Source organism: Acromyrmex echinatior, chromosome 2 (genome assembly GCF_024713525.1).
Source record: "Acromyrmex echinatior isolate Ae372 chromosome 2, ASM2471352v2, whole genome shotgun sequence".
Taxonomy (NCBI): domain Eukaryota; kingdom Metazoa; phylum Arthropoda; class Insecta; order Hymenoptera; family Formicidae; genus Acromyrmex; species Acromyrmex echinatior.
This window is the reverse complement of record NC_141853.1, coordinates 8,360,056-8,383,190: the sequence shown is the minus strand read 5'-3', so window position 1 is coordinate 8,383,190 and position 23,135 is coordinate 8,360,056. Positions and strand designations below refer to the sequence as shown.

At 36.1% G+C, this 23,135-nt stretch overlaps 3 protein-coding genes across 8 annotated transcripts; all 3 read right to left on the bottom strand.

Annotated features, from left to right (window-relative positions):
• Positions 1-198: 198 nt before the first annotated feature.
• Positions 199-16,989, bottom strand: Hml (hemolectin). The gene is made up of 29 exons (XM_087402777.1): positions 16,639-16,989; positions 16,332-16,484; positions 15,959-16,086; positions 15,702-15,861; positions 15,492-15,619; positions 15,315-15,410; positions 14,785-15,140; positions 13,875-14,457; positions 13,496-13,783; positions 12,957-13,387; positions 12,581-12,842; positions 11,756-11,986; positions 11,452-11,677; positions 11,173-11,378; positions 10,736-11,101; positions 10,236-10,574; positions 7,032-10,147; positions 5,559-6,928; positions 4,140-5,335; positions 3,561-3,914; positions 3,149-3,262; positions 2,845-3,066; positions 2,108-2,388; positions 1,712-1,996; positions 1,372-1,632; positions 1,130-1,282; positions 855-978; positions 588-740; positions 199-496 (listed from the first exon to the last, which is right to left on the bottom strand). The coding sequence occupies exons 1-29, from the start codon at positions 16,746-16,748 to the stop codon at positions 309-311; spliced, it is 11,880 nt and encodes a 3,959-aa protein (XP_087258903.1). The 5' UTR covers positions 16,749-16,989; the 3' UTR covers positions 199-308.
• Positions 16,990-17,491: 502 nt separating this feature from the next.
• LOC105154257 (glycoprotein-N-acetylgalactosamine 3-beta-galactosyltransferase 1) lies at positions 17,492-21,211 on the bottom strand. 4 transcript variants are annotated; one of them, XM_087402785.1, is made up of 5 exons: positions 21,072-21,211; positions 19,721-19,903; positions 18,549-19,631; positions 18,147-18,448; positions 17,492-17,952 (listed from the first exon to the last, which is right to left on the bottom strand). In XM_087402785.1, the coding sequence occupies exons 3-5, from the start codon at positions 19,378-19,380 to the stop codon at positions 17,707-17,709; spliced, it is 1,380 nt and encodes a 459-aa protein (XP_087258911.1). In that variant the 5' UTR covers positions 19,381-19,631; positions 19,721-19,903; positions 21,072-21,211; the 3' UTR covers positions 17,492-17,706. The 4 variants fall into 4 exon arrangements, with proteins under 4 accessions (XP_087258911.1, XP_087258910.1, XP_011067935.1 ...); XM_087402784.1 differs by lacking the exon at positions 21,072-21,211 and having other exon boundaries at positions 19,721-20,175; XM_011069633.2 differs by lacking the exon at positions 21,072-21,211 and having other exon boundaries at positions 17,492-17,940; positions 19,721-20,175.
• On the bottom strand, positions 20,311-23,060 carry LOC105154258 (tumor protein p63-regulated gene 1-like protein). 3 transcript variants are annotated; one of them, XM_087402789.1, is made up of 6 exons: positions 22,739-23,060; positions 22,429-22,636; positions 22,172-22,348; positions 21,843-21,950; positions 21,416-21,549; positions 20,311-21,297 (listed from the first exon to the last, which is right to left on the bottom strand). In XM_087402789.1, the coding sequence occupies exons 1-6, from the start codon at positions 22,824-22,826 to the stop codon at positions 21,107-21,109; spliced, it is 906 nt and encodes a 301-aa protein (XP_087258915.1). In that variant the 5' UTR covers positions 22,827-23,060; the 3' UTR covers positions 20,311-21,106. The 3 variants fall into 3 exon arrangements, with proteins under 3 accessions (XP_087258915.1, XP_011067940.1, XP_087258916.1); XM_011069638.2 differs by having other exon boundaries at positions 22,751-23,060; XM_087402790.1 differs by lacking the exon at positions 21,843-21,950.
• Between the last annotated feature and the right edge of the window lie 75 nt (positions 23,061-23,135).

Sequence of the window (23,135 nt, the reverse complement as noted above, 5' to 3'; positions counted from 1 at the left end):
AAAAGTCAATTAGACGTCAATTCAATTTTCATTTTTTTCTGGAAAAGAGCTACAGTGATAGAAAGGATGTAAGAAATGAAATTAATATAGATATTTATAATATGTTCCTAATTCAATGATTTTCGACTGAATTTCACCTGCATGCATTACACGCTCGCTAAATACGCTCCGGGTTGTTCATAATTATAATAAACGAAAGATTACTAAAATATTTATTCTTTTTGCATATTAAAATACAGGAGAAAATGTCTTATTTAAAAATACATGAATAAGAATAAATGATCAAGCAAGTATACATCCTTTAGAGATTAACCCTTCTTCTTTGTCTTATTTTCGTTCTTAATGTTTGAGGAATCACAATTTTGACAAGAACAAGAACGCGGTATTGCCATTTGTTTCTTCAATCTTTTGCCGTCTTCGCATTTCAAATTGGCAATGATACCCATGTATTCCTTCACTTGACAACATTGACAATCATTTACTTGAGTCCAGTTTTCTACATAAGAAAAGACAAACAAGATAAAAATCAAGCTGACCATTGTAATAAAATACAACAGAAAGAATTTAATTTGATTTTGCATTATTACCACTGTCAAAGAATGTTGAAGAGTGGCATGATCCATTGCATTGTTTAATACCCTCAATAGCATCCACGTTTTTACATTTTCCATGAAATGAATGATTTATACTCAGCATACCTACAGTACTGTTTGCATCTATGAAAACTGCTTCACATGTTTCTAAAAAATAATTATTAATGAAGAATATTAATTAATCTTTATCATAATAATTAAAAATACAGCATTATTTTTCAAATAAACCAAAGAATACTTGTTTTTATTTTTCTTTTTTACCTTTAATCTGATCTTTTATATTAATGCTCATATTACATCGTCTACAGCATTGATCTTGATAAATCGATTCATCAGGGCAATTTGTTACATCTGGACAAGCAACTGGACTCACAGCAAGAGATAGCTAAAAATCAATGTGCAGTTATACAATATAAAACAATTTCAAAATTAATAAATAATAATATATATAATTAATTGTAAATAGTTCGACTTTCCGAAAAGATACTAGTTGCATCTGATCCAGAAATGTTTACTCTTCTTGAGAGATAACTTGCCTGTTCGTTAATTTCCATGCACATATAAATAGTACAATTATCATCGGACGACCATGTCATGCTAGGCGCATACAGAGTATCTTCGAGCACACAAAACGCTTGCTTGCATTCTCCGCAACATTTACCATCTTCTGGTTCTTGATATGACCATCCCTTAAAGATTTTATCAACACGATATTAATTAAATATTTTGAATATATAAAAACACTTAAATGTAAGTGCGTATAATAAAATGTTCTTACTTGAGAACACTGTTTTGAACACACTTCAACCTCTTTACGCTTTGTTATATTCGGACCATCCACACATGTCTCAATGACACAGCTATCTGTGAGAGATTTCCAAGTTTCTCCAGGTTTATACAATTTTCCATCATTACGACAAGCTGTTTTAACAATTTCCGGACAACATCTTCCTGGAATTTTGCGTGCTTCTATTTCGAACTCGGATTTCATTTGCGGATCGATTTCTGGGCAAGTTTCAGTACTCGCTTCTAGGTATACCTAAAATGTGAATAATATAACTAAACGAATTCATAATTTTATCAATTAGTAAATATTTGGATTATATTAATAATCTTACACTTCCATTTATTGATTTGCAAAGATACATTGTACAATGATCGTCAGAGTACCATTGTTCTCCTACATTTTTAAGCATGCCTTCTACAATGCACGCAACTTGGATACATGTACCACAGCAATTAACGCTGGTATCTTTAGGCACTTGATATTTGTATCCATAGTCACACATGGTATCACATTCTTGAAATTTATTCAATATCTGTATACCACCTGTTACTGAATCTTTGTTACATTGCATCATGAGACAAGCATCTTCAATATTGGGCTTCCAACTTTCGCCAATCTATGATAATAATTAGCAGTATAAATTGTATTTTTATAATAATGTTAAAATGATAATGTACGTTGTTATAATAATGTTAAAATGATAACACAATTAGAGAATTATTCTTACATTGTATATATTGCCTTTCCATTTGCAAGCAGTACGCTCAAAGATTGGACAGCATTTATCATCCAATAATATTTCTTCAAGTACATAATCGTTTACATCAGGATGTGCGCTCATACTTGAACATTCCGTAAATAAACAATTTGTTTTAGGACCATCATCCGAATTCTCGCACACGCACGTTTTGCATTTACCGTCCTTCCATTCTTCACCAATTTTTTTCGCTACTTGTTGTTTGCCTTGTTCTTCATTATTTGTATAAAGGCAAACATCCTTTGGCGGCACTAATGCAAATAAGAAATAATACAATTGAATCAATATTTTCATTTTGTAGAATTTATATCTTTTTTACAAATATGCGTTGTTAAAAATATTGTTAAATATATTTCCTAAAAAAAATTTATATGTCAGTTTAAATATAAAAAGTACACAATAAAATAAAATCACAGGACTCCTGTAATCTTAAAAAAATAATAAAGTAAAATGACGAAGATACGATCTTAATAATATAGTATATATGATCGCATTTTTAAATTTGACGTATTAAATTGTAATTATTTTTGAAAAAAATTGTATTGCGCTCCAATTATCACGCTGACTCCTTATGGTTCTTTTTTTATACAAATGTTTATGTCAATTTAAGTTACGTTATAAATACTATAATATTCTTCCATTTTCCAACGCACATATACACATAATACATTTGACAATTATATAAAAAATCATAAAAAAAACTTTACCACATTCGTAAGTGGGACAACAACTGTCTACAAGCATCGTTGTAATAACATTATAATAATCCGGACAGTTTGGTGCAGAAGGACAGATTCTCGGATCACATATTTTACTTGGTCGCGGGCAGCAACCAGATATATTCATTATATGTATAAAACCAGGCTGTAATTGCTCTATTTCATTTGTAAAATTATCGAAAATGGGACATTCGCTTACAGGCAAGCATTCTGAAATTACATGTAATATTATGTAACTTGCAAGGATATGACAAATAATTATAAGAGATGCATACAAACATGTTATACATACGACATATAAATTTGTGACAACCATCAGTATCGGTAATCACTTTCATTGTCTGGCCAAAGCCACATTCTGGCTCCTGTGACTCAATACATATTGTAGGCGCTGTCGGCTTTGGAGCTACAGAGACGCGTTATTATAAATGGATACAATATATTCCTATTCATAGTAAAATATATTCCTATTCATTGAGAAATTGCAGCATTAAACAATTTCTCTCATACACGCACACAAGTATATAATCATATTCTCTAATTTTATTATTCTAATTAATCATTTAATTGATACAATAATAAATCATCTAATTAATCATTTAATTAATCATTAATTCATTTATAAAATAAATTTCACTAAAGCACGCAATTTTGATAAATATACATTAGAAATGTATTTTTGGATAATATTTATGTTAACTCACCACACAAATATTTGGCGCAACATCTTTCCTCGGTTCCATTGATAAGGACAGGTGTCATATTTTCTTCACAGATCGTATCCAACACAGGACATTCCATCGTTTGACAATTTACAACTCCATCATTACAATTGCATTCGGTGCATTTGTCCGGGTGCCAGATATCTCCCTGCACGTGACCATCTTTATCACAAACGAAACAATTCTTTTTCGGTATACAGGAATCATTATGGAACACATGATCGACTGGACAAAAACATCCTTCGATTAGATCAGACGCGCACTTAGAATTGTCTGAACCATTTATGGTATCACACGTTTCTTTACAGCTGGATTCACATGCCTGGTAGACAAGATCTGTGAACGATAAATATATTTATTTAAAAAGAATAAAATTTTTTTACAATTTGTTCCAAATATATACATACAATTTTAATCAATAAAAATTATTTTCTAAATTAAATATAAAATCTGGAGATATAATAACGTGAAACATTTTTTGTATAAAATTTCGATTTCAATTTTATTTACAAATACAATTTTTGTATTCAAATTCAATTAAGATATTAGACAACAACTCACCTTTGGGACACGTGTAAGGACAGATTTCGTTAGATCTCCAATCTAAACATAGACTAGCTTCCGAACATTTCCTCGCGTACATCTCTAAGCTGTCGCAATAATTTCTGTCAGTGCATAACGCATCGTGACAACAATCTAAATATGGTTTTGGATCAACAATGCTATGACATTGCTTGAAGGTTGCTAAATCTAGTAGAAATTTCTTGCAGAGATCTTCCTCTGGTGGAGGTGTACATTCAATTTGATTACTGGAACATGTTTGATCGCTCCAACCTAACTGCGTCAACAGATCTTTGCCAACCAACCAGGATTTGCCAAACTCCTCGACGTCATTGGTAATCTCTCCATCACGTTTCTCGAAACCATTTTCGGCATCGGCGTTGCAACTACCGCATAAACCCTCCGTATCATCGCTGAAGATATGTGAAGGTAGTTTCAAGGTAAATGCGAAGTTCTGTTGGAAGATGACAAGTTCTAATTGGAAGGACGGTATGAGCAAAGTTACATCTCCAGTCGACATTCGATTTAAAACAATCCATGTGAGGTTGTGCGGAAAGTTTTCCACCTGGGAATCGTTGATTACCACCCGTAGATCCTTTGAACGTTCTGCTCGTTTGATTTGTACTATGTGCTTCTCGTAGAGTAGGGTAATAGCTTCTGTACATGTACCGGTATCACAATATCCATTGGTGATCAAGATTTGATATACACGAGCCTCTTCCCGACTCTTCGCGTTCTCCACGATATTCCCCGAAAGTAGATAAGTACAATTACCGGCGAACATAAAACCCTGGCGATTGAAATCGATGAACTTGGCATCGCCAAGGCCATCGCACACGCAATCCCGACATTGCGCTGGCGGCACACATTCGTCATTTCGACGCACCAGTCCATCCGGGCAGAAGCAGCCGGGGAAACAAACACCTCGCATTGGCGGACACGGTTCCACTTCGTGTAAATTATCGCAGGTGATTTCGCACTTGCTGCGGAAGCAATCCCGATGGACAAACGGTGATGGGCAACTCACAGGACAATCATAAGCGGTTCTCCAATCCGATAACGGATCAGCGCCAGGACCGATGATAGCTTCGCATTCGCCAACGAAGCTCGTCAGCAAACGACACCGACAGTCTTCGTAAGAACTATTAGAAGTTTGCAAACAAGAGCACATGCTCTCCACGCAGCCAGACACAAATCTGCGATAAAGAAATGATAGTCATTTATTATTTTACCGATTTTGCAAGAATATATATTTAAAAAAATATGTATATATAATCTACACAAAAATTCATTTAGCTTGGATAAAACTTTATTTAAAAATTTCAATTTTGTTACAACAAATTTTACAAATTGTGCACTCCAATTTAATCGTTTAAATTAGTAAATTTTTATTATATTGAATGTTTATTAAATAACTACCTGTCGACGTCGACAACTGCAGAACACGCGTCTAGTAGGATTGGACTTTTCACGGAATTACAGATGGTCCAAGCCCGCTCCTGAACGTCATGTGGACACACATGTACATCGCATTCCGTGTTTTCCATCGCCCAGCTGTCCCCAAACTGAACTGTGCTTCTCGCTTGTGTACCTTCAGGTGTCTGGCGATCATTCGTGATATCACCGTCGAAGTATCCGCACAAGCCATCTACGCGACCTGCCAGTTTCGTGGTGATGCCGATCTTCACGTTGGTGCCCGAGTCCCAAATCACCCAGAAACCATAGCGATGTGAGACAAAGATGATTTTGTCGCCTGTGCGTGAAAGCTTAAAACCAGGTAATCGATTTCCGAGTCGTGCTATTTGCTCGGCTGTGAAAGTATATTCGTCAATGTCTGCGTGTAAATCTGAATAAAGCACGATTGCGCGTTCATTCAGCATCACCGCCAAAACCCGTGTGCAAGATTGCTGTCCACGCGAGTCGGTGCACTGCTTCTCCAATGTGATATACCATTCATTACCATACATGTCTCGAGCTAAAATGTGATTGCAGATATCGTACTTGTATTCCATATTATCGAACGTGTTGAATGTTCGACCTGTAACGTTGCAAATTACCTCCTGTGGTGGCAATGGTCGGCAAGCGTATTTGGGACATTTGTGCATCTTGTACATGCTCATCTTCTCATATATTACTTCATACTGCGGTGGACAAAACACCTCTGGACACTTTTCAGGCTTTTCCCCGTTAGGATAGACAGGAGGTCGGATAGTGGGCACACAAATAAACTCAGGGCATTGAATATTTTCCGTTGCTAATTGATCCTTCATTGGATGATCATGAATCGGATGACGATATGGATGCTTTTTGTACTCCTTCATCTTTGTAAAACTTTTGTGACCTTTGGATTTTACATTCGTCTTAACATTATGATGTGGTTTATCGTGTAGTTGAGATGCCTGCTTGAAAACTACTCTGTAACCGGGTGGACAAATCGGTTTCTCGCATGGCAATGGAGGGGGACTGATAGTCGTGACTTCTTGTTTGATTGTTGTCGAAGATTCGATCACGATAGGTGTCGTAGAAATTATCTTTGGACAATCCATCTCATCATCCGGACAATCCTGAACACCGTTGCACCATGCAGTTTCGTTTATACACACGTCACTCGTAGGACAGTGCCTGGTGCCTGCTGGGCAAGGTTTGCAGAGACAGGCGCATAATTCACCGACAACAGATCGCAGGCCCGGTTCCAAGCAAGGCTCGCACTTCTTCGGCAAGCAAGCTGCTGTTCCGCTGAAAGAGCACACGCACTGCTGGCAATCGTCCGTCTCGTACATGCTACCTACCTGTAATAAACATCTATTATTGTAATTGTCGCATCCTATTCTTAGGAAGTTTGCTTTAGGACTTTAATAAGCGCATTATTGTTATCACTACTATTATTATTACCGCATAAGGTACGTGTCCAACCACGCAAGGACATTCTCGTTTTGGTACGCACGACTCTCCATCCCACCAGTAAGGATCTTCGCATTTGCAACCTTCGTCGTTCGACGTTTGATCAATTCCGTCGCACACGTTGCATTCTTGATTAAACAACGTCGTCGATTTGGTTGTTGATGTCGTTGATGACACAGGATACATTAGATAACAGCCTAGGATTTCGACTTTCAACGCAATATGATCGTGCCATTTGACGGGTTGTATCTTTAGGAACTTCGCGTGTAATGGTCTCTCGAAGAAATTCGTCCGCTGGCTTTCCGTATCAAAATTGCCGAGAAACACCTTCTCATCGCCGTTCTCATCGACGACTGGATTCCAATAACGTCCGTCATTGCTATAAAATATTTTGTAAGCAGTTGTCCAAGCGCCATCGCCGCCTTTGGTTGTGATTCCGGTCAGATTTCGAGCTTCTAGGAAGTTGAACTGAACGTATTGATGAGGATTGTCCAAAGCGGCACGCCACGCACTTTCCGTGGACAACCGAAGATATTGAACCAGCTGCGGCGAGCTCGACACTGAAATTTGTTGCATGGTCATCAGCCCGTTATCCAATCCCATTGAATCCTCGCAAATCGGTATCACGACCTTTTCGGAAGTTGTTGTTTTCGTTGTCGTTGACGTTATATGATCCTGACAACCCAGCACTTCCATCTTAATTCCGATTCCATTGTGCCATGTCAGAGGATTGATACGAATGATCTTCGCTTCAATTGGTTGATAGAATATTTGCTTCACAGACTGGATTTTATCGATGGGTCCTCTGAATACGCGTGGCTGTTTCTCATGATCGAGTACATATGAGAAGGTTTGGCCGTCCTCCGAAAAGAGCACCTTGTAACTAGTTACGAATTTATCTTCAGAAACGCCTCCTTGCAGAATCACTCCATAAATTGGTTCAGGTTTATTAAACTCGATATTAAGCCATTGATCCGTGTTCAACATCTCAGGTTCCCAGAATTTCTTGGGTAGCAACATTGTTCCTTCTGTATACACTAACAAATCCTCGGATCGTAAAACAGAATTCCTATTGCCGCTAGAACGAATAATCACTTCTTCCCGCAGATTTTGTATCAGCGGTACGTAATTGGCATCACTGCATTCTCCAGGCGGAGTGACCGTGCTATGTAAAAGGATCGTTTGCTCACTGACGGATGACCCGATAACTGGTAATGTTTCCCAAGTACTTCTCAAGGTCGTACTGAGTGGTGGTTGTACGGTTGTTTCCGGTCCTCTTCCAGTTCCTGCTGTCACTTCATGACCCGAGATATTGCATAAAGTTGTATCGCAAGTGTAATAATTATTGATACATTGACAGGTCTCGCAGTCAGATTCTTTTTTTATGGCACCGGGCGCAACTGAGCCTCCATCATGAGACTTACAAGAACAGTGATTCGCCTCCACGCAGGTAATACCGTCTCTCCAAAACTTGTGCGAAGGACACGTTGGTCGGTCGATCGAGATGCATCCGGAAATGCAATCAGTATCTTCGTTGCAGAGACCCTGCGTCATTAGAATGTGACGATAGTACTGACACACCCTAGCACACTGGATTGCGCAATCACTCCACGTCTCGTCTTCCTTGCATACCTTCATGGTTGATACTATCTTTTTCACTGTGGTCGACAGTATGTTATTGTAATGACTGGTACTATTGCTGCTCCATTCAGTTCTGCCACTGGCTTGCGTAGTTCCTCCGGACTCAACTGAACATTCTGGTCGCGTGCGTAGAACTTCTGTCGGCCAATCGCACACATGAGTCTCCGAATTGTAAAGAGTACCGGGACTACACAATCTTTCCATCAATTCGTATCCCGTCAATGTAGGAACGCACTGATAAAACAGCTGACAATTTGTCGGATGTGGTGAACTGGGCTGCGCGATGTCACATTTTTCCCCGATCCCCGTACTAATCTCCGTTGTCGTTTTTTCAACACCGTGCGTAGTTGGTTCAGAGCAACGGCATAATACGCTAATTTCGAAATCCACGCAAGGAAGATCCGGATGCGATTGGCAATACAAACCACGCTCCAAACTGCACTCCACATCCAGACCGGTCTCCTTTGGACTTAAATGTTCTTTAACAGATCTGCATTTTATGTCAACTATGTGCTCCCTGTTGCAAACTGCAAGTCCATTTGCAGTAGCAAGATCCATCGACTTGGGCAAGGGCTCGACGTCCAAGAACTTCTTCCCTTTCGCTGGATCCTCGTTGATCCATTTGGTCCAGCCATCTATGCATTTCTGAGGCTCTATCAAGGGCACAGCAGTAGTACCAGCGGTAGTCATGCTGGTGCAGGCTTCTCCTTTGCAGATCACCTTACCACGACTGCAAAAGCAGCTGTGGCAATCGTCGCCACTGACTCTATCACCCTCATAATATGTCATCCCATCAAACTCAATACAGAAAGGTTTTGGGCACGTCGATTTGGGTATACATTCCGTGTAACTGGCGTTTCGATACACTTGGCCTTCGGGACAAGACTGAAACTGGCAGCCCTCCACGCATGTATCTTCCGCACATAGATGCGAGCCATCTCTCACGATCATAGAATTATCGCACGTTTCACGCGGACAGGTCGAAACACAAGGTGAATATGTGCTACATTTTTCGTCGCACTGCAACGGGCAGAGTTCTTGCGTTCGCCATTTCACCGGGACACCTCGTATATTGCATTCGTGCGCGTACGCAGCTAACGCCGTGCACAGGCACTCACAGTCGCCGCCGGCGTCGCAGCTACATGTATCGAAAATGCAGTTGCGCAGATATGGCTCGACCTCCACTTCTGAATGACACGGTGAGAACAATGGTGACTTCAGCACGTTGCACTGTCGTAGCGACCATAGCTTACGTTCAGGATGTTGTTCGCAGACATCTTGCACATCTTTCGGTTCAGGACAGAACGTATCCTTTTTCCACGAGTCCCCAAACAAATTGACGGAAGCTTCAGATATCCCACCAGATGGTGTTTTAAAATCATCCTCGGCGTTATTGTTGTAATCGCCACATAGACCCATCGTGCGACCCTTCCATTCCGGATTTAATCTTATGTAAACTCTGGTACCTAATCAAGAATAATCAATAACTCTTTTCAATAATTCAACTAAAATATATTTGATTATATATATTTGAAATATGTACGTAGTTTTTACCTTTATCCCATTGCAACACCAATCCTAAATCTGGCACATCAACAAATACGAAGAGACCAACGGACCTTATCGATAATCTCTTAAAAGATCCCTTAGGTAATTCCTTTCCTTTTGTCAAAATTAACTCTTCCTGTTGTTCACCACTGCCAATCGTAAGCTTGATCGATTTCGAGCATGCAACTCCGTTTGTACCGCAGGGTACGTTCTGAATGGAAATATCAAAACAATCTTCCTTATTCAAAGTACTCTTCACCAAGACATAATCACATACACCTTGGAAATCATATGTTTTACCATCAAATGTTTTATAATGCGAATCACCCCATACAGAACAGATTCCTGTAAAAGAATATTAGCAATATTCAGCGTAATAATGTGATGTAATAAAAATATAATAAATTAAACTCTTTTTGAGATGACATTTACCAACAAAAATCACAAACAAAATAAAGAAATAATAGAAATAGTTAATAGTAAATTAACAAAGAAGAAAAAATCACCTGCGCAAATTCTATCCGTGCATTTCCATTTGGTGCCCTCGCACGTGCAAGTATTACACTCGGCTTGTATAACTGAGCCTTGTTTGTAGCTCTTTCCGCCATGATGACAGGGACAGTCCTCTTCTTTGATGCAGACACCATTTGATGTATCTAAAACATATCCGGATTTGCAGACACAACCAGATGTGCACACCGACGGTGTCTGTTCGCTCTGTATGTGCATGTTGCTGCAAGTTCTCTGCTCCACCGGCTCGCAATCTGTCACCTCCAGATGTTTGCTAGCTTGGCAAACGGAGAGTAATTCTGTGACCGGTGGATACTCCCGAATTTCGTCTGGCGTTGCTAACCGGCATTCCCATACACCGCCTGTAGAATCAGTGAAAAATATAATTTTGGATTGAAACTACCGAGAGCAGATTAGTGCTTCAGGTGCTGACCTATGCAAGAGCAAAGCTCTTGTCCCTTGTTGCCTGGACGGACTTCTCGATAATTAGGCTTGTATTCGCGACCTGCATGCACGCAGGGACATTGAGCGATTGGGACACACTCGCCATTCACGTCTAATGTTTGGTCTTCTGGACAGTTGCAACCTTCAACGCATTCCTGCTTACAATCCCGATAAAAGGAGATGTCCGTGCACGATCTGCATCAATTTATTGAACGTAATACAAAACATCTCGACAAATAAATGCAATGAATGCATTATAAGGTGTTACCTTGTGCAACTATTTCCACAGACTTGATAAGTCTGTCCGCCGCTGCAATGAATTTTACACTCGTTAATCTCGGTGCGCCATGAAAGCTTCACGCCTAGAACCGCGCAATCTTTTGCATACGCTGCTAACATAGGACAAAGACACGATTTTATATCACCATCGCACGCGCACATATCGTACATACAGTCTCGGTAAAATTCCGTTGGATCGATATGCCAATGGCAATCTAAAATAACAAGAAAATAATGAGATTATTTAAAACTCTTTAGATACTCTTTAGATATTATAAAAATGTTATAAGTACCTGAGAAAATATCACTATATATTTTGGAGCAGTGTTCTTCCGCAGTCGCTCGCCTTTCAGGATTTAACTCGCAGGGATGTTTTGGTTCATTCTCAGGCTCATCAATACAATATTCACTTGTCTTCCATTTATTGGCGAAGGCGATCGCCGCGGGTTCAATATCACCGTCAGGAGTTATAAAATCATCTTTTTGATTTTCGGTAAACGTTCCGCAAAGTCCTTTCGTTTGACCTGAATAATCGTGGTTCAATCAGAAGGTTGTTCTTTGAAGATATGATAATCAGAAAAATTAGAAAATAAGAAAGCACTCATAAAGTCTGCGCATAAAATCAATTTTGATGATCAAGTATTTAATCAAATATTTAATAACGTCCCTCTTGATGAAAAATGCAGACTAAATTAGTTTGAGAGGCAATAGATACTCTTGATGCCAGACCACCGAAGAAGAGCTACGAGCGCGTGAAAAATTCTTAAATCTGCTTGGAATCGAACCCAGGATCTCTGGCATAGCAGGCTCGTGCGCTACCTAGCTACTGTGCCATGCTCGTGTTCAAATAGAATAGACAGTTTAGATAAAATAGATCCATTAATATCACCACCCATTAATGCTGAAAAACGATAGACTTTGAAGATTCTGACTTTCTATGGGCAAGATACTCTTGGAAATTACCGACTTTTTCCGAGAGGAGACACGAGCGTAAATATTTTGTTTCCTACTGGATCGAACTCGGGACTTCTGGCATGATATACCAGTGCATTATCTCCTATGTCACGCTCGCACTCTTCTACTTATTATAATAATAAAAGTAAAACCAAAAAGTTTACCGTAAAATTCAGCAGGAGCGTTAATGTAAACACGTGATACACCGTCCCACCACACTTCCAAAGCGTTTGGCAAATGAATCACCATGAATATGCTGCTCGCAATTCGTACTCGGGCACCATCAAAAAGCGTTGGGAACTTCGTTATCTCATCAGCATTTATCGCAATCTGACGATTCTGCTTTAATTTTATAGAGGTATTCTTGAAAGTAATTGTAACAGCCTTGACGCATGATGGGGAGCCTGCAGAAGCAAATCCCATATTCTAGAATAAATAATAATTAATTAGAAAAAATTAAGTGGGGAAATATATAATAATTAATATAATTAATAAGAGCAGAATACATTAAATTTCCTTAATAAAAGGGATTTCTCTGACCTGAGATATCGCTCCGGAACACTGAACATTTTCACTTTCGATCGTGTAATTTTCTCCTTTCATTAAATAGTATTTACACTTTCCCATAAAATCATAGTGTTTGCCATCAAATGTAGTATAATGCGGGTCGCCCAAAACGGCGCATCTAGCACCACATCGTATTTGCGTGCACACCCACTTACCGGAAGTGCATGTGCAAGTGTTGCAGCCCTTTGGCACGCTTGTGCCTGGCTGAAACAATTTGCCCCTCAACCTGCACGGGCACTCCTCTGGTGCGACACATTTCCCTTGATGCTCCAAGGTACCTGCCGGACAGAAACAGCCCTCCTCGCACTCAGAACTTCCGCTTGTTGCTTCGATACTGGAAGTACAAGACGCTTCCACCTTTGGACCACATGACATATACACTCGTCCACCGTCGCAGTTAATGGCTACAAATAATTTATTTAAAAATTAGAAAAATAAGACAATTATCTGTAAGTTTTATGTATGTTTTATATGAGTAAGTAGGTTTACAAAATATCTTTTTATTAACTCACGACAAGTATCATCGTTTCTCCACGCTGCTGATCGCGCAATTCCTTTGTGAGCGCACTGGCGGATATAAACGTCCATCGTGTCGCAAGCGCATTTTTTTCTGTCTTCATATTTGCACGCGCAATAATCCCACAAACATGCATCAGTCAGTTCAGGAAGATTAATCGTGTCAGCGCAAGCCTTAAATTTATTATTGGAGAGCAACTGGACGCACAATTGGAGCGCATCATGAGCAAACTCGTCTTTCGATTTACACGCGTGTTGAATATTTGGATAATCATCACATGTTTCTACAAAATGAAACACGTCGTGACAGATATTTCTTGTAAAATTATAGTTCAGCATTTATAAAGTACGAGTTGAAAATATAATTGTCATTACCTTCGAAACTTCCGACGCGCCAAGAACTTGCCAACGCCGGTATAGTTTGAGCGTAACTTCCACTCTTCATTAAGAATTCATCGTTCGGATCATCGTTCATAGTACCGCACAGACCAGCCGTTTTGTTCCACATACTCTCAGAAGCTTCAATCTGCAATAGCAAGGCGCCGTCCCACTTCAGTTTCACGCCCAGCGAGTCGAGAGAGACGAGGATGAAATGCGCGGACTTGTCCACGCGCAATCCAGGCAAGTATATCGGTATCGGCAACGATCGTTTGTTGTTGGAAAATATCGGCATACCTGTGTCGTCGCTAGTAAGTACGTACTTCTTGTCGTGCACGAATAATTTCACGATCTTAGAGCAATGACGATCCGATCCGGTTCTGCAACCCGGACCATTCGATGCCACGATTGTACAAACGCCGTCTTGAGTATCTCGAAGAAGCGTGTGCGAGCAATCGCTGTCAAAGCTGTAGATTCTGTCATCGAAGGTTTTGTAATGTGCGCCTCCCCAGGTGAAACATGTTTTTGGTTTCGGTCGATTTATTTCAAAAACCGTTATGCGATCATCATTAAATTGAATCTGTAATGTTTCATGCAGTATAAGTTAATCATGTCATTTTTTCACTTTGTCCATTTAGTAAACGCAGATTCTTTCCACAGTTACCATTTTAATGTTTATTATCGCTAATATAAGTGACTTGGGACAGCAGGTAACTTTTGTTAAATTCAATCATAGAATCCATACATGAGTCGCTAAAGACAATTTAAAATTTAAACTTTCTTTAAAGACTGATAGATACCACGATTAAATTTAACAAAAATACATTCTGTCCCAAGTCACTTACATTTGCGGATTTTTATTTATATTAAATAAATCGTGTTTTCGTAAATGGAATGTATTATTTACTGGATGTGAAGATGCATTGGTGTCGTAAACCCTATACTTTTCATAAATCTCTTCAGAGTGTTTCGTTTTAGTGTTATAAACATTTTCCATCGACCAGGAGTGATTCGATTCTCGTACGTAGGTGTTGTGGAATGTGCCATGTGAGATGATCTTAATGTTATTGTCAACCTTGCATTGCGGTATAGGCTGTGGTTCGAAGATTCCTTTATCGTAAGTGCAAGTGTAAATCGAAGAAGCCGGAAATTCAAATTGTATTCCTGATGGACAGTACAGCGTGCAAGAATACATATCGCCAGAATCTCTGCAGTGATATCCACCATTGAAGTGTAGTTTCTCGGCATCGCAAATATCGGCAGCTGTCATCCGTACATGTTGATTAGATACATAATTTGCAAAAAAATAAATTATAAACATATGATAGACAAACACAGAGAAAGAAAACTTATTTAATAAAATTTATTTCCAAGTGTCTATATATCTTCTGTTAAATAAAATACAACTACGAATTATAAAGATATCTCATCATTTACAGTATTGACACTGAGGACCTCGATAATCCTGTGGACATTGGCATACATTCATCGGCAGACAATTGCCACCATTTTGACAAGGTGGATCGCACACAGCTGTAGAGACATAATCACATTAATACTGTGCGTATTTAATTTTATATGGCATACAGAGATTTAATGATTATGCAGACGTACGTTCGCAATCCGGAATTGAAATCCAATCGCTTCTAGTTGGCATCCAACTCCCGTTCTTACAGATTAGATTGGCGACGGATGAACCGTCGGGAAAAGTAAAACGCTCCATACAAGATATAGTGCAAGTTCTTAAAAAATTTTTTTAAATTGAAAATTTTTTCTCATAGAGCTTATAAAAATATAATCTACAAACATTATATTTATACTCACTTCGCATTACATCTTTTATAAGAATTGAGAACGGGTGGAGAATAATTTAGACACGGTCTATCTTCAAATTGGCACTGCGGACCAGTAAAGTGTTTAGGACAGTCGCAATGATGAGGCGCAACGCATATTCCATTATTTTGACATTCCGGCATGCAGATCGCTATGAAAGATATGTGATTTAGATCGAAGATATCTTATCGTCTCTTGATCTTTTTTATAGAGTAGAAATTGAATTTAGATTCACTTTTTCTACGTACGTTCACAATGTGGTATCGAGTTCCACTCGGTTCCTCCAACATGCCATTCCTTATCGACGCAGGCAATCGTTAGTTGAAATGCGCCGTTCGGAAATTTATAGTCAGACGCACAACTTGCGGTACAACCACTATTCACAAAGAATTATTACATCTGTTATATTGTTTAACATTTTATTATAGTGCATTTTCGTTTATAAAATTAAATACCTTATAATTTTACATAAAGACTTTAATTGCAAATATCTAATACCGTAGAAATATGTGAATTAACTTATCAATTTAAATAATTTAGATATACATTAATATTGATAATATCATAATATTGATATTAATATTGATATCTTTATTTGAATTTTTCAGTGCTTCTAAATACCTGTCCAGAGAACATTTTATTTTGCCATTCACAGGCGCGCTCGGTCTACGGGTACAACCTCCTGCAAATACGCGTCTTCCTCCTTTACTACTTTTAACATTATAGGAACCTCCGATCGCTGAATCTGGCGCATCTTTTAACATATCTTCCTCCCTAATATACACAAAAAAAATTTATAAATAAAAATAGGATTTTTTAATAATTCGCACAATTTATTTCTTAAGGAAAATAAAATGTAGTTATTTTAGTGACGCATTATAAAGAAAAATTTTAGTTTCTATAATAGAAATATATATAATGTACTAACTTATTTACTTCTTGCGCGTTCATATCCTCTGAATATCCATTTCCTTGTCTTATATTGTTTGCAACAATAATCAGCGCGAATAAATGTCCAAGTATCTGCAACGACACCATGGTACCTGCACGATGTAACTTTGTGTCAGAAAAAGTTTTACATTTGTATTTTGGACAACACGTGTGAACTAAGTAACACTTGTAAAATGCGCAAATTAGAATACAGCCCTTTTATATATCTACCTCTAGAAGGAAACGGATAAGTGATAAGCTCAAATTGTATTTGATAAACGAGAGATGAAAAATATGGGTCAGTCGGTCACGAATCAGACGGTACAGACGAAATATTTATATGTAAAAATAATCACGTCCATAATGGATGTATAATATAAAGAAATGCATATTATAAAAAATATAAAACAACTATATTTATAATAAAATTTTAATTATCTTCAAAATTTCTTTTTTCCATGGATATTTTCTTTAGCTCTTCAAATCTAGTATTGTATGTAGATTTAAGGCTCTATTCAAAATAACAATAAATGTAACATGAATTAAAGTTAAAAGAAAATACATATTTATTTTCAAATAATATACCATATATAATTACTTTTATATTAATTATTAGTCGTTTAAGAGTTGCGATAGGCAAACTTCTGTGAAAATGTTTTAGAAATGATTAACTTATCGCTTTCGTTTAAACGTTAATGAGCTTCTAATTAGCTCGATAAAACGTACTGAGCATAACAAGGGAAATAGTTTTATCAACCATTTCCGATTAATAAATTACCTAGAACATAAGCCGATTAATTATGATGGACGAAGTGTTAAATGCAACTTTCAGCTTGATTTTTTTATTGGCATTCTTTTTTTTTGCTCGCGTAATATATTGAAAATGGAGTATATCAATGTTATTTTTATTAACATACTTATTTGCTACAGTTACATTATATCAGTATCATTTTATGTAATCATATATACAAACAGAGAATATCACAAATATTCATACTCTCTTGAACTTTTGTGTACACACTTTTTTGATAACTATCACAAACTAGCATTCCAATAAATAACTCATTCAGTTTTTTGTACTGTTGACGACACTTTTAGTCTTACAATTGTGCGCTGATGAATTTTCCTCTTTGTAATTCGTTAGCAAACAATTTAGCGGAACCGGTGTCTGATAATTTTGAGCAATTTTTAATTGCCCAGGTTCAGAATATCTCGAATGCCATATTTCGTAATAAGCGTCGCTGGATATATCACTCAAATGCGTGATGTTAAATTCCTCTTGTAGTGCAACTTTCCAAACCTGGAATATAAACTATGATATAAAATTACAATTATTACCATGACGTTCTTTATTGCGTCATACTTATTAAAAGAGATTTAAATTATAATTAGAGATTTATTTATATTATATGATTATATTATAACCCATTAACATCCGACAAAAATTTCTTTTAAAAATTGTTAAGAAATAAGTTGATAAACAACGTTAATTGCATTAAAACTCACATCTTCTTCACGTACTCGAACTTCAGCAGAAACATTACCAAATCGGCTTTCGCTATTTAATACATGCAATTGATATAACAAATAATTTAGCATGTGCATTTTATTGGATTCACTAACGCTGAAAGTCACGGATATCGGCGAGCAGCATTCTCCTTTTATCGGATATACAGCACGTGTGAAATAGCTGTCTGGTTTCACTACACCCCATAAAAGATTTTGTAAAGAGTAACCATGGAAAGTACCTCTTAAGTACTGATCTCTGGTATCAGACGGATGTATGCCTAAAGACGACAGATGCTTTCCTGTAAAAATAAGATAGAAAATCAATATCATAGATATAAATAATAAATCAAAATTTATCATATAATAAATTTTGATGTTATATGGCATTATGTTGTTTACCAAGATAATAATCTTCCTTCTTCCAATACTTTCCTCCTTTAATACATTTTTCCGTACTATTGAACATTTGCACTACTTTATTTAGTGCTCCTCTGCTAAGAACATATCCGGATTGAGCAACATTATAAGCCTGACCCCACAGAATTACTGAATGACCCAAATAATAGTCGTGTGTGTAATCCAGTGAAGCAACCATATAGCGCAAATTTTCTGGTATAATTATAGTATTGTCTTTCACAAATATAATCCACTGTAGTTTGTCTACTTGATGGTTCCAAATATAATTCATAGCTTCGCACAACAGTTGCCAAGAAGACACAATTTTTATATTTACATCAATAATAGGCAATTCTGTATTCTTTAAGCGATGTCCAAAGAAATATACATTATTGCAGCGTTTGCCCCAAGTAGCCTTGATTGATTTTCCAAGCTTAAGCGTTTCCACGAAAATCACACATGTGATAGACACTTGTTTTTTTAACCAGTTCCATTCTGTGAGTTTCTTTCTTTTGACACCTTTTTCTTGTCGACCATACAAGTACTCATCCAAATCAATTTGGTATAATTTCAACTTTTGTGTTGCTAACCAAGTGTGATATGTAATACTGTTAACATCTGTTGTCTCATTCACCTCTTTCCAAAACTGTAAAATAATTTCTTTGTGACGAAATTTTTTATTCAGGTAGTATTCAGGCCACAATGATGGATCTTGATCAACAATAGAATCAATCACAAATATACTTCTTAATGAAACAAATAATAATGGAAGAACAAAGCCAATCCCAAAACCTATCAGAAATACCGATTTCTGTTTTAAAAATCGTAAACGCATTTTGTGTTATTTCAATGAAAAATCGTCTAGTTCTGTCGGAACTAATGGCAGGTAATCTAACATGAAGTAGAATCTATACTATACTCGTGCCTTCAGTCATTATGTTTGACCTTCATTGCACTCACTTATCTCATTAAGATCAGATATTGCACGTATTTTTTACAGACATTGTATGTATCATTTTAAATTTCTTTGAGTCTTATTTTTTATTCTCCATATCGTTTATAAAGTTTGTTAATTTATTCACAAGACTGCAAGCATACAGCATAATTAATTTACATATCAAATATATATCTAACTTAATGATTATTTCAATTATTATCAATATAGTGAACATTACCTGTGGCATGCAATTCATATATTATGTGTCGATAAGAGCAGAATGAAATCATCATAGAATCATCGATAATATTACATTATAGATTGATATTTTATATGTCAAAGCAAGTTTATACTTAAAAACTCATAGATAATTTTTTATATTTGCAATCGCGATCAGTTTACATTTGTGATATCCAGTTATCTAAACAAGCAGGAAAAGTATTAATAAGTAAAAGCCGAGTGTGTAACATATGGCGACTTCGAAAAATAATATGACACATTCGCAGCCGTATTGAATCAACAGGTGACATAAACAAGACATCTGTTGGCTTAACATCCTAACCTAAACTTAATATAACCTAGCCTAATCTGACATAAATCAGCTGATGGTCTGTGATTTTAAATTCACAAAATATATAAGACAAATCTATGAATGAACTTTCGTATAGAGAAGCAATTCTTTTTGTAACGTGTAATATAATAATAAAAATAATATATTGTAACAGTGGGAAAATTTATGAAAAGATCTTTATGGATAGAACTCCAAAATCTTGGTTGCTCAATATTATATGGTTGTTACTTATGACATTTTCTAAATTACAAAGTTGCTAAATATTCAACATTTCTCATTTATTGTTAACTCAGAAATAGACATAGAGCATTGTACACATATACAAGTACATTGCATAATTCTACAATAAGAAATGACAATAAATGCTTTATTTCTAAATCTTTCCGCACATACTAGTAATTTAAGTACCAAGAGTAATATAAGTCTTTAATGTGAAATATTTTAAAATTTTATTATAAATTGAATAAATTTGATAAACTTTCTTACTTTTTTGTATGAAATAATGTAGCACAGTGTAAGTATATAACAAGAAATATGTGTGTGTGTGTGTGTGTATATATATATATATATATATATATATATATATATAAGTTTAATAACATATATTATACATACATGTATGTATTTTTACAATTATATAAATATATAATTTATGTAACACTGCAAAAAATATGCAGCAGTTAATTAAAATGTTTAGACTTTACTGTTGGATATATCATTTTTATGAAAATAATTAAACAATTTTAAAAAATATATTATAATAAAATATATATTGTAATACATTTAATTTTAATATATATAATTTAATATTTATATATATGTATATAATACATTAATAATATTAGTTATTACTAATTATTATTTATATATATATATATATATATATATATATATATTTATCGTAGAAGATTATGTTGCAATATATTAAATCTATAATAATACTGTACAAAAAATTAAAACTGTGATATAGTAGAAAAAAAATTCTAAAGGATGAAAAGTATCAAGCTCAAAGAAATACCTTGCAACGTTTGCAATTCTATGAGATCAGCGAAATTAGAAACTGATTTTGCCACGCACTTTAAAGAAACCTAAGCCGTTTCTATTGTGCACTAAGGCACCAAGACTGCAATAATTCTCTACAATGATCGGCATATTAACAACGTTGCTTTCACGAGGTAGTAAACTTTTGAGCGTAGTATTGAAGGCTTCTATGTCGAATCTCGTTTTAACGATCTCGGTTCCATCTAAAATGATATCTTGTTAGTGACACAATTTTTATTAGTAACAGAACACATGATAAAGCATCTTTATACAGCAATGTCACTTATAATCTCTTTATTTATATTGAATTTTAACATTTACCTTTGTACCAGAACAATGGATGACTAGCATATGTAAGCCACGGTATATTCCTTGCAAATGGATTCCACTTTTTTATAAGAGGTAAGGGTTGTCCTCTGTTCCACATAAGTCTTATTCCCGACATATGACGCTTTCTGAAAAATTAAAAATCTTTTTTCCACACACTTCAATATATATATACATAAAATACTTTAATTTTTTACGTGTATACTTTTTTAACAATATTTCAGCTTTTGCAACATGAGGTATAAAATTAACAGTTTCATAAAAATTACACATAATGTAAATACATAGAAAGCATACTATATAAAACAAATGTTTGTTAACAGATATGATACAATAAAGAGGCGGTAAAAATGAATACATAAAAGACAAATTGATGAAACAAAGTGAGAAATGAGTGCTAATAGACAACGAAGCTGTATACCTAGGTTCAAATTGAGTAAAATTGGAGCAACCTGCAATAGACGACCATTCCTGACGTACTGCACAATGAATTACAGACGACACACCTTCCGCTAATCCATTTAATCGTCTAGAATATATTACATCAATATGAATGACACGCAGACAAAAATACAGAAGCTGTAATCTTCATCTCATATGAAACATATATTTTTCGCTGTGTGCATTCCTCATTATAAATCTCAATGGAAAAGGGGATATTAAAAATATCATTTAAGCTAGAGATTGTAAACTTGTGTTTACATCATAAACTTTTTGTACACAAATTATTTATAACATCAAAATACTTACGGTGCAAGAGACGAAGATGGATAAATTATATCTCCCGTAATTATTGTATCAAACAACAATATGGGTATTCGATTAAAGTCAAGTATCTTTAAAGAAATAAAGTCATATTTTATAGAGTAAAGAGCTTTCGTCGCTAATAATACGAGTCTTTCCTTTTCCGTATCCCATAAACTTATCCTTGAAATAAATAAATTTTTCTGCCAATGCAAATTTACAGTAACAAAGAACGTAGCTCGATTTACATAGATAATACATACTCCGTCAGAAGCCAACTTCCGACAAGTTCATCATCGTTCTGCTTTATCAATTTCTCAGTACAGTCACTTATCGCTCTTTCCACGACTTCATTCCTGTCAGTGAAAAATGTATGAACATCTATATGCTTGAATGGTATGTTACACACATTTCTCGAGGCCGAATTTTGATTCGATACGTTTTCCGCACTCTCCGTCAACGGTCTAACAGCTGAAATCAGAGAAATATCTAGTAGACTCAATTACGAATTTATCTTATCGCCTATTTACCTATTCTATTGTAAAATCAAAAATTAAGAGTAAAAAAACTGACAGCGAAACTCACGGTCGGTATTAGCGATTTCTAGGGTGGCTCTTTCGAAATTTACCGCAGGTCCCTCCTCTAGACATGTTTCTTCCATGTCTCCGGGCTGTTCGTCAACGAAAGATTCTCGTTACATTTATCGGAGTCAAAAAATTACAACGGTATGAGCGTGCAATGCAGTGCAATGACGGAAGCGATCTGAGGTACGACTTTCCAAAGTTCCACATAAACGCATTCGATCGAATCCGAATTCCGAGGATGACATTTGATTTCAGTGACCTCGCGCGGCGAGAAGCTAAAGTTTTGATATCAAAGTAATTATTATATTTGTGCTATACGATATACTTCAAAACTTACTTTTTTATATTGAATCCAAAAATGAATTTCTCTGTCATTATTTTAATTT

Bases quoted from the DNA above. Each gene is read 5' to 3' on its own strand.
- Hml (XM_087402777.1), bottom strand. From the start codon at position 16,748: ATGGTGTCGTTGCAGATACTTGGACATTTATTCGCGCTGATTATTGTT. The intron at 15,862-15,958 runs GTACGTAGAAAA...TATCTTTCATAG, and splicing joins CTCGATACCACATTGTGAAC to CGATCTGCATGCCGGAATGT. The intron at 13,784-13,874 runs GTAATGACAATT...TTCATTTTGTAG, and splicing joins GCGCGTCGGAAGTTTCGAAG to AAACATGTGATGATTATCCA.
- LOC105154257 (XM_087402785.1), bottom strand. From the start codon at position 19,380: ATGCGTTTACGATTTTTAAAACAGAAATCGGTATTTCTGATAGGTTTT. The intron at 18,449-18,548 runs GTAAACAACATA...TTATTTTTACAG, and splicing joins GAAGGAAGATTATTATCTTG to GAAAGCATCTGTCGTCTTTA. The intron at 17,953-18,146 runs GTGAGTTTTAAT...TTTATATCATAG, and splicing joins TTCGAGTACGTGAAGAAGAT to TTTATATTCCAGGTTTGGAA.
- LOC105154258 (XM_087402789.1), bottom strand. From the start codon at position 22,826: ATGGAAGAAACATGTCTAGAGGAGGGACCTGCGGTAAATTTCGAAAGA. The intron at 22,637-22,738 runs GTCAGTTTTTTT...CTCTGATTTCAG, and splicing joins TACCGACCGTGAGTTTCGCT to CTGTTAGACCGTTGACGGAG. The intron at 21,298-21,415 runs GTAAATGTTAAA...ATATCATTTTAG, and splicing joins TCCATTGTTCTGGTACAAAG to ATGGAACCGAGATCGTTAAA.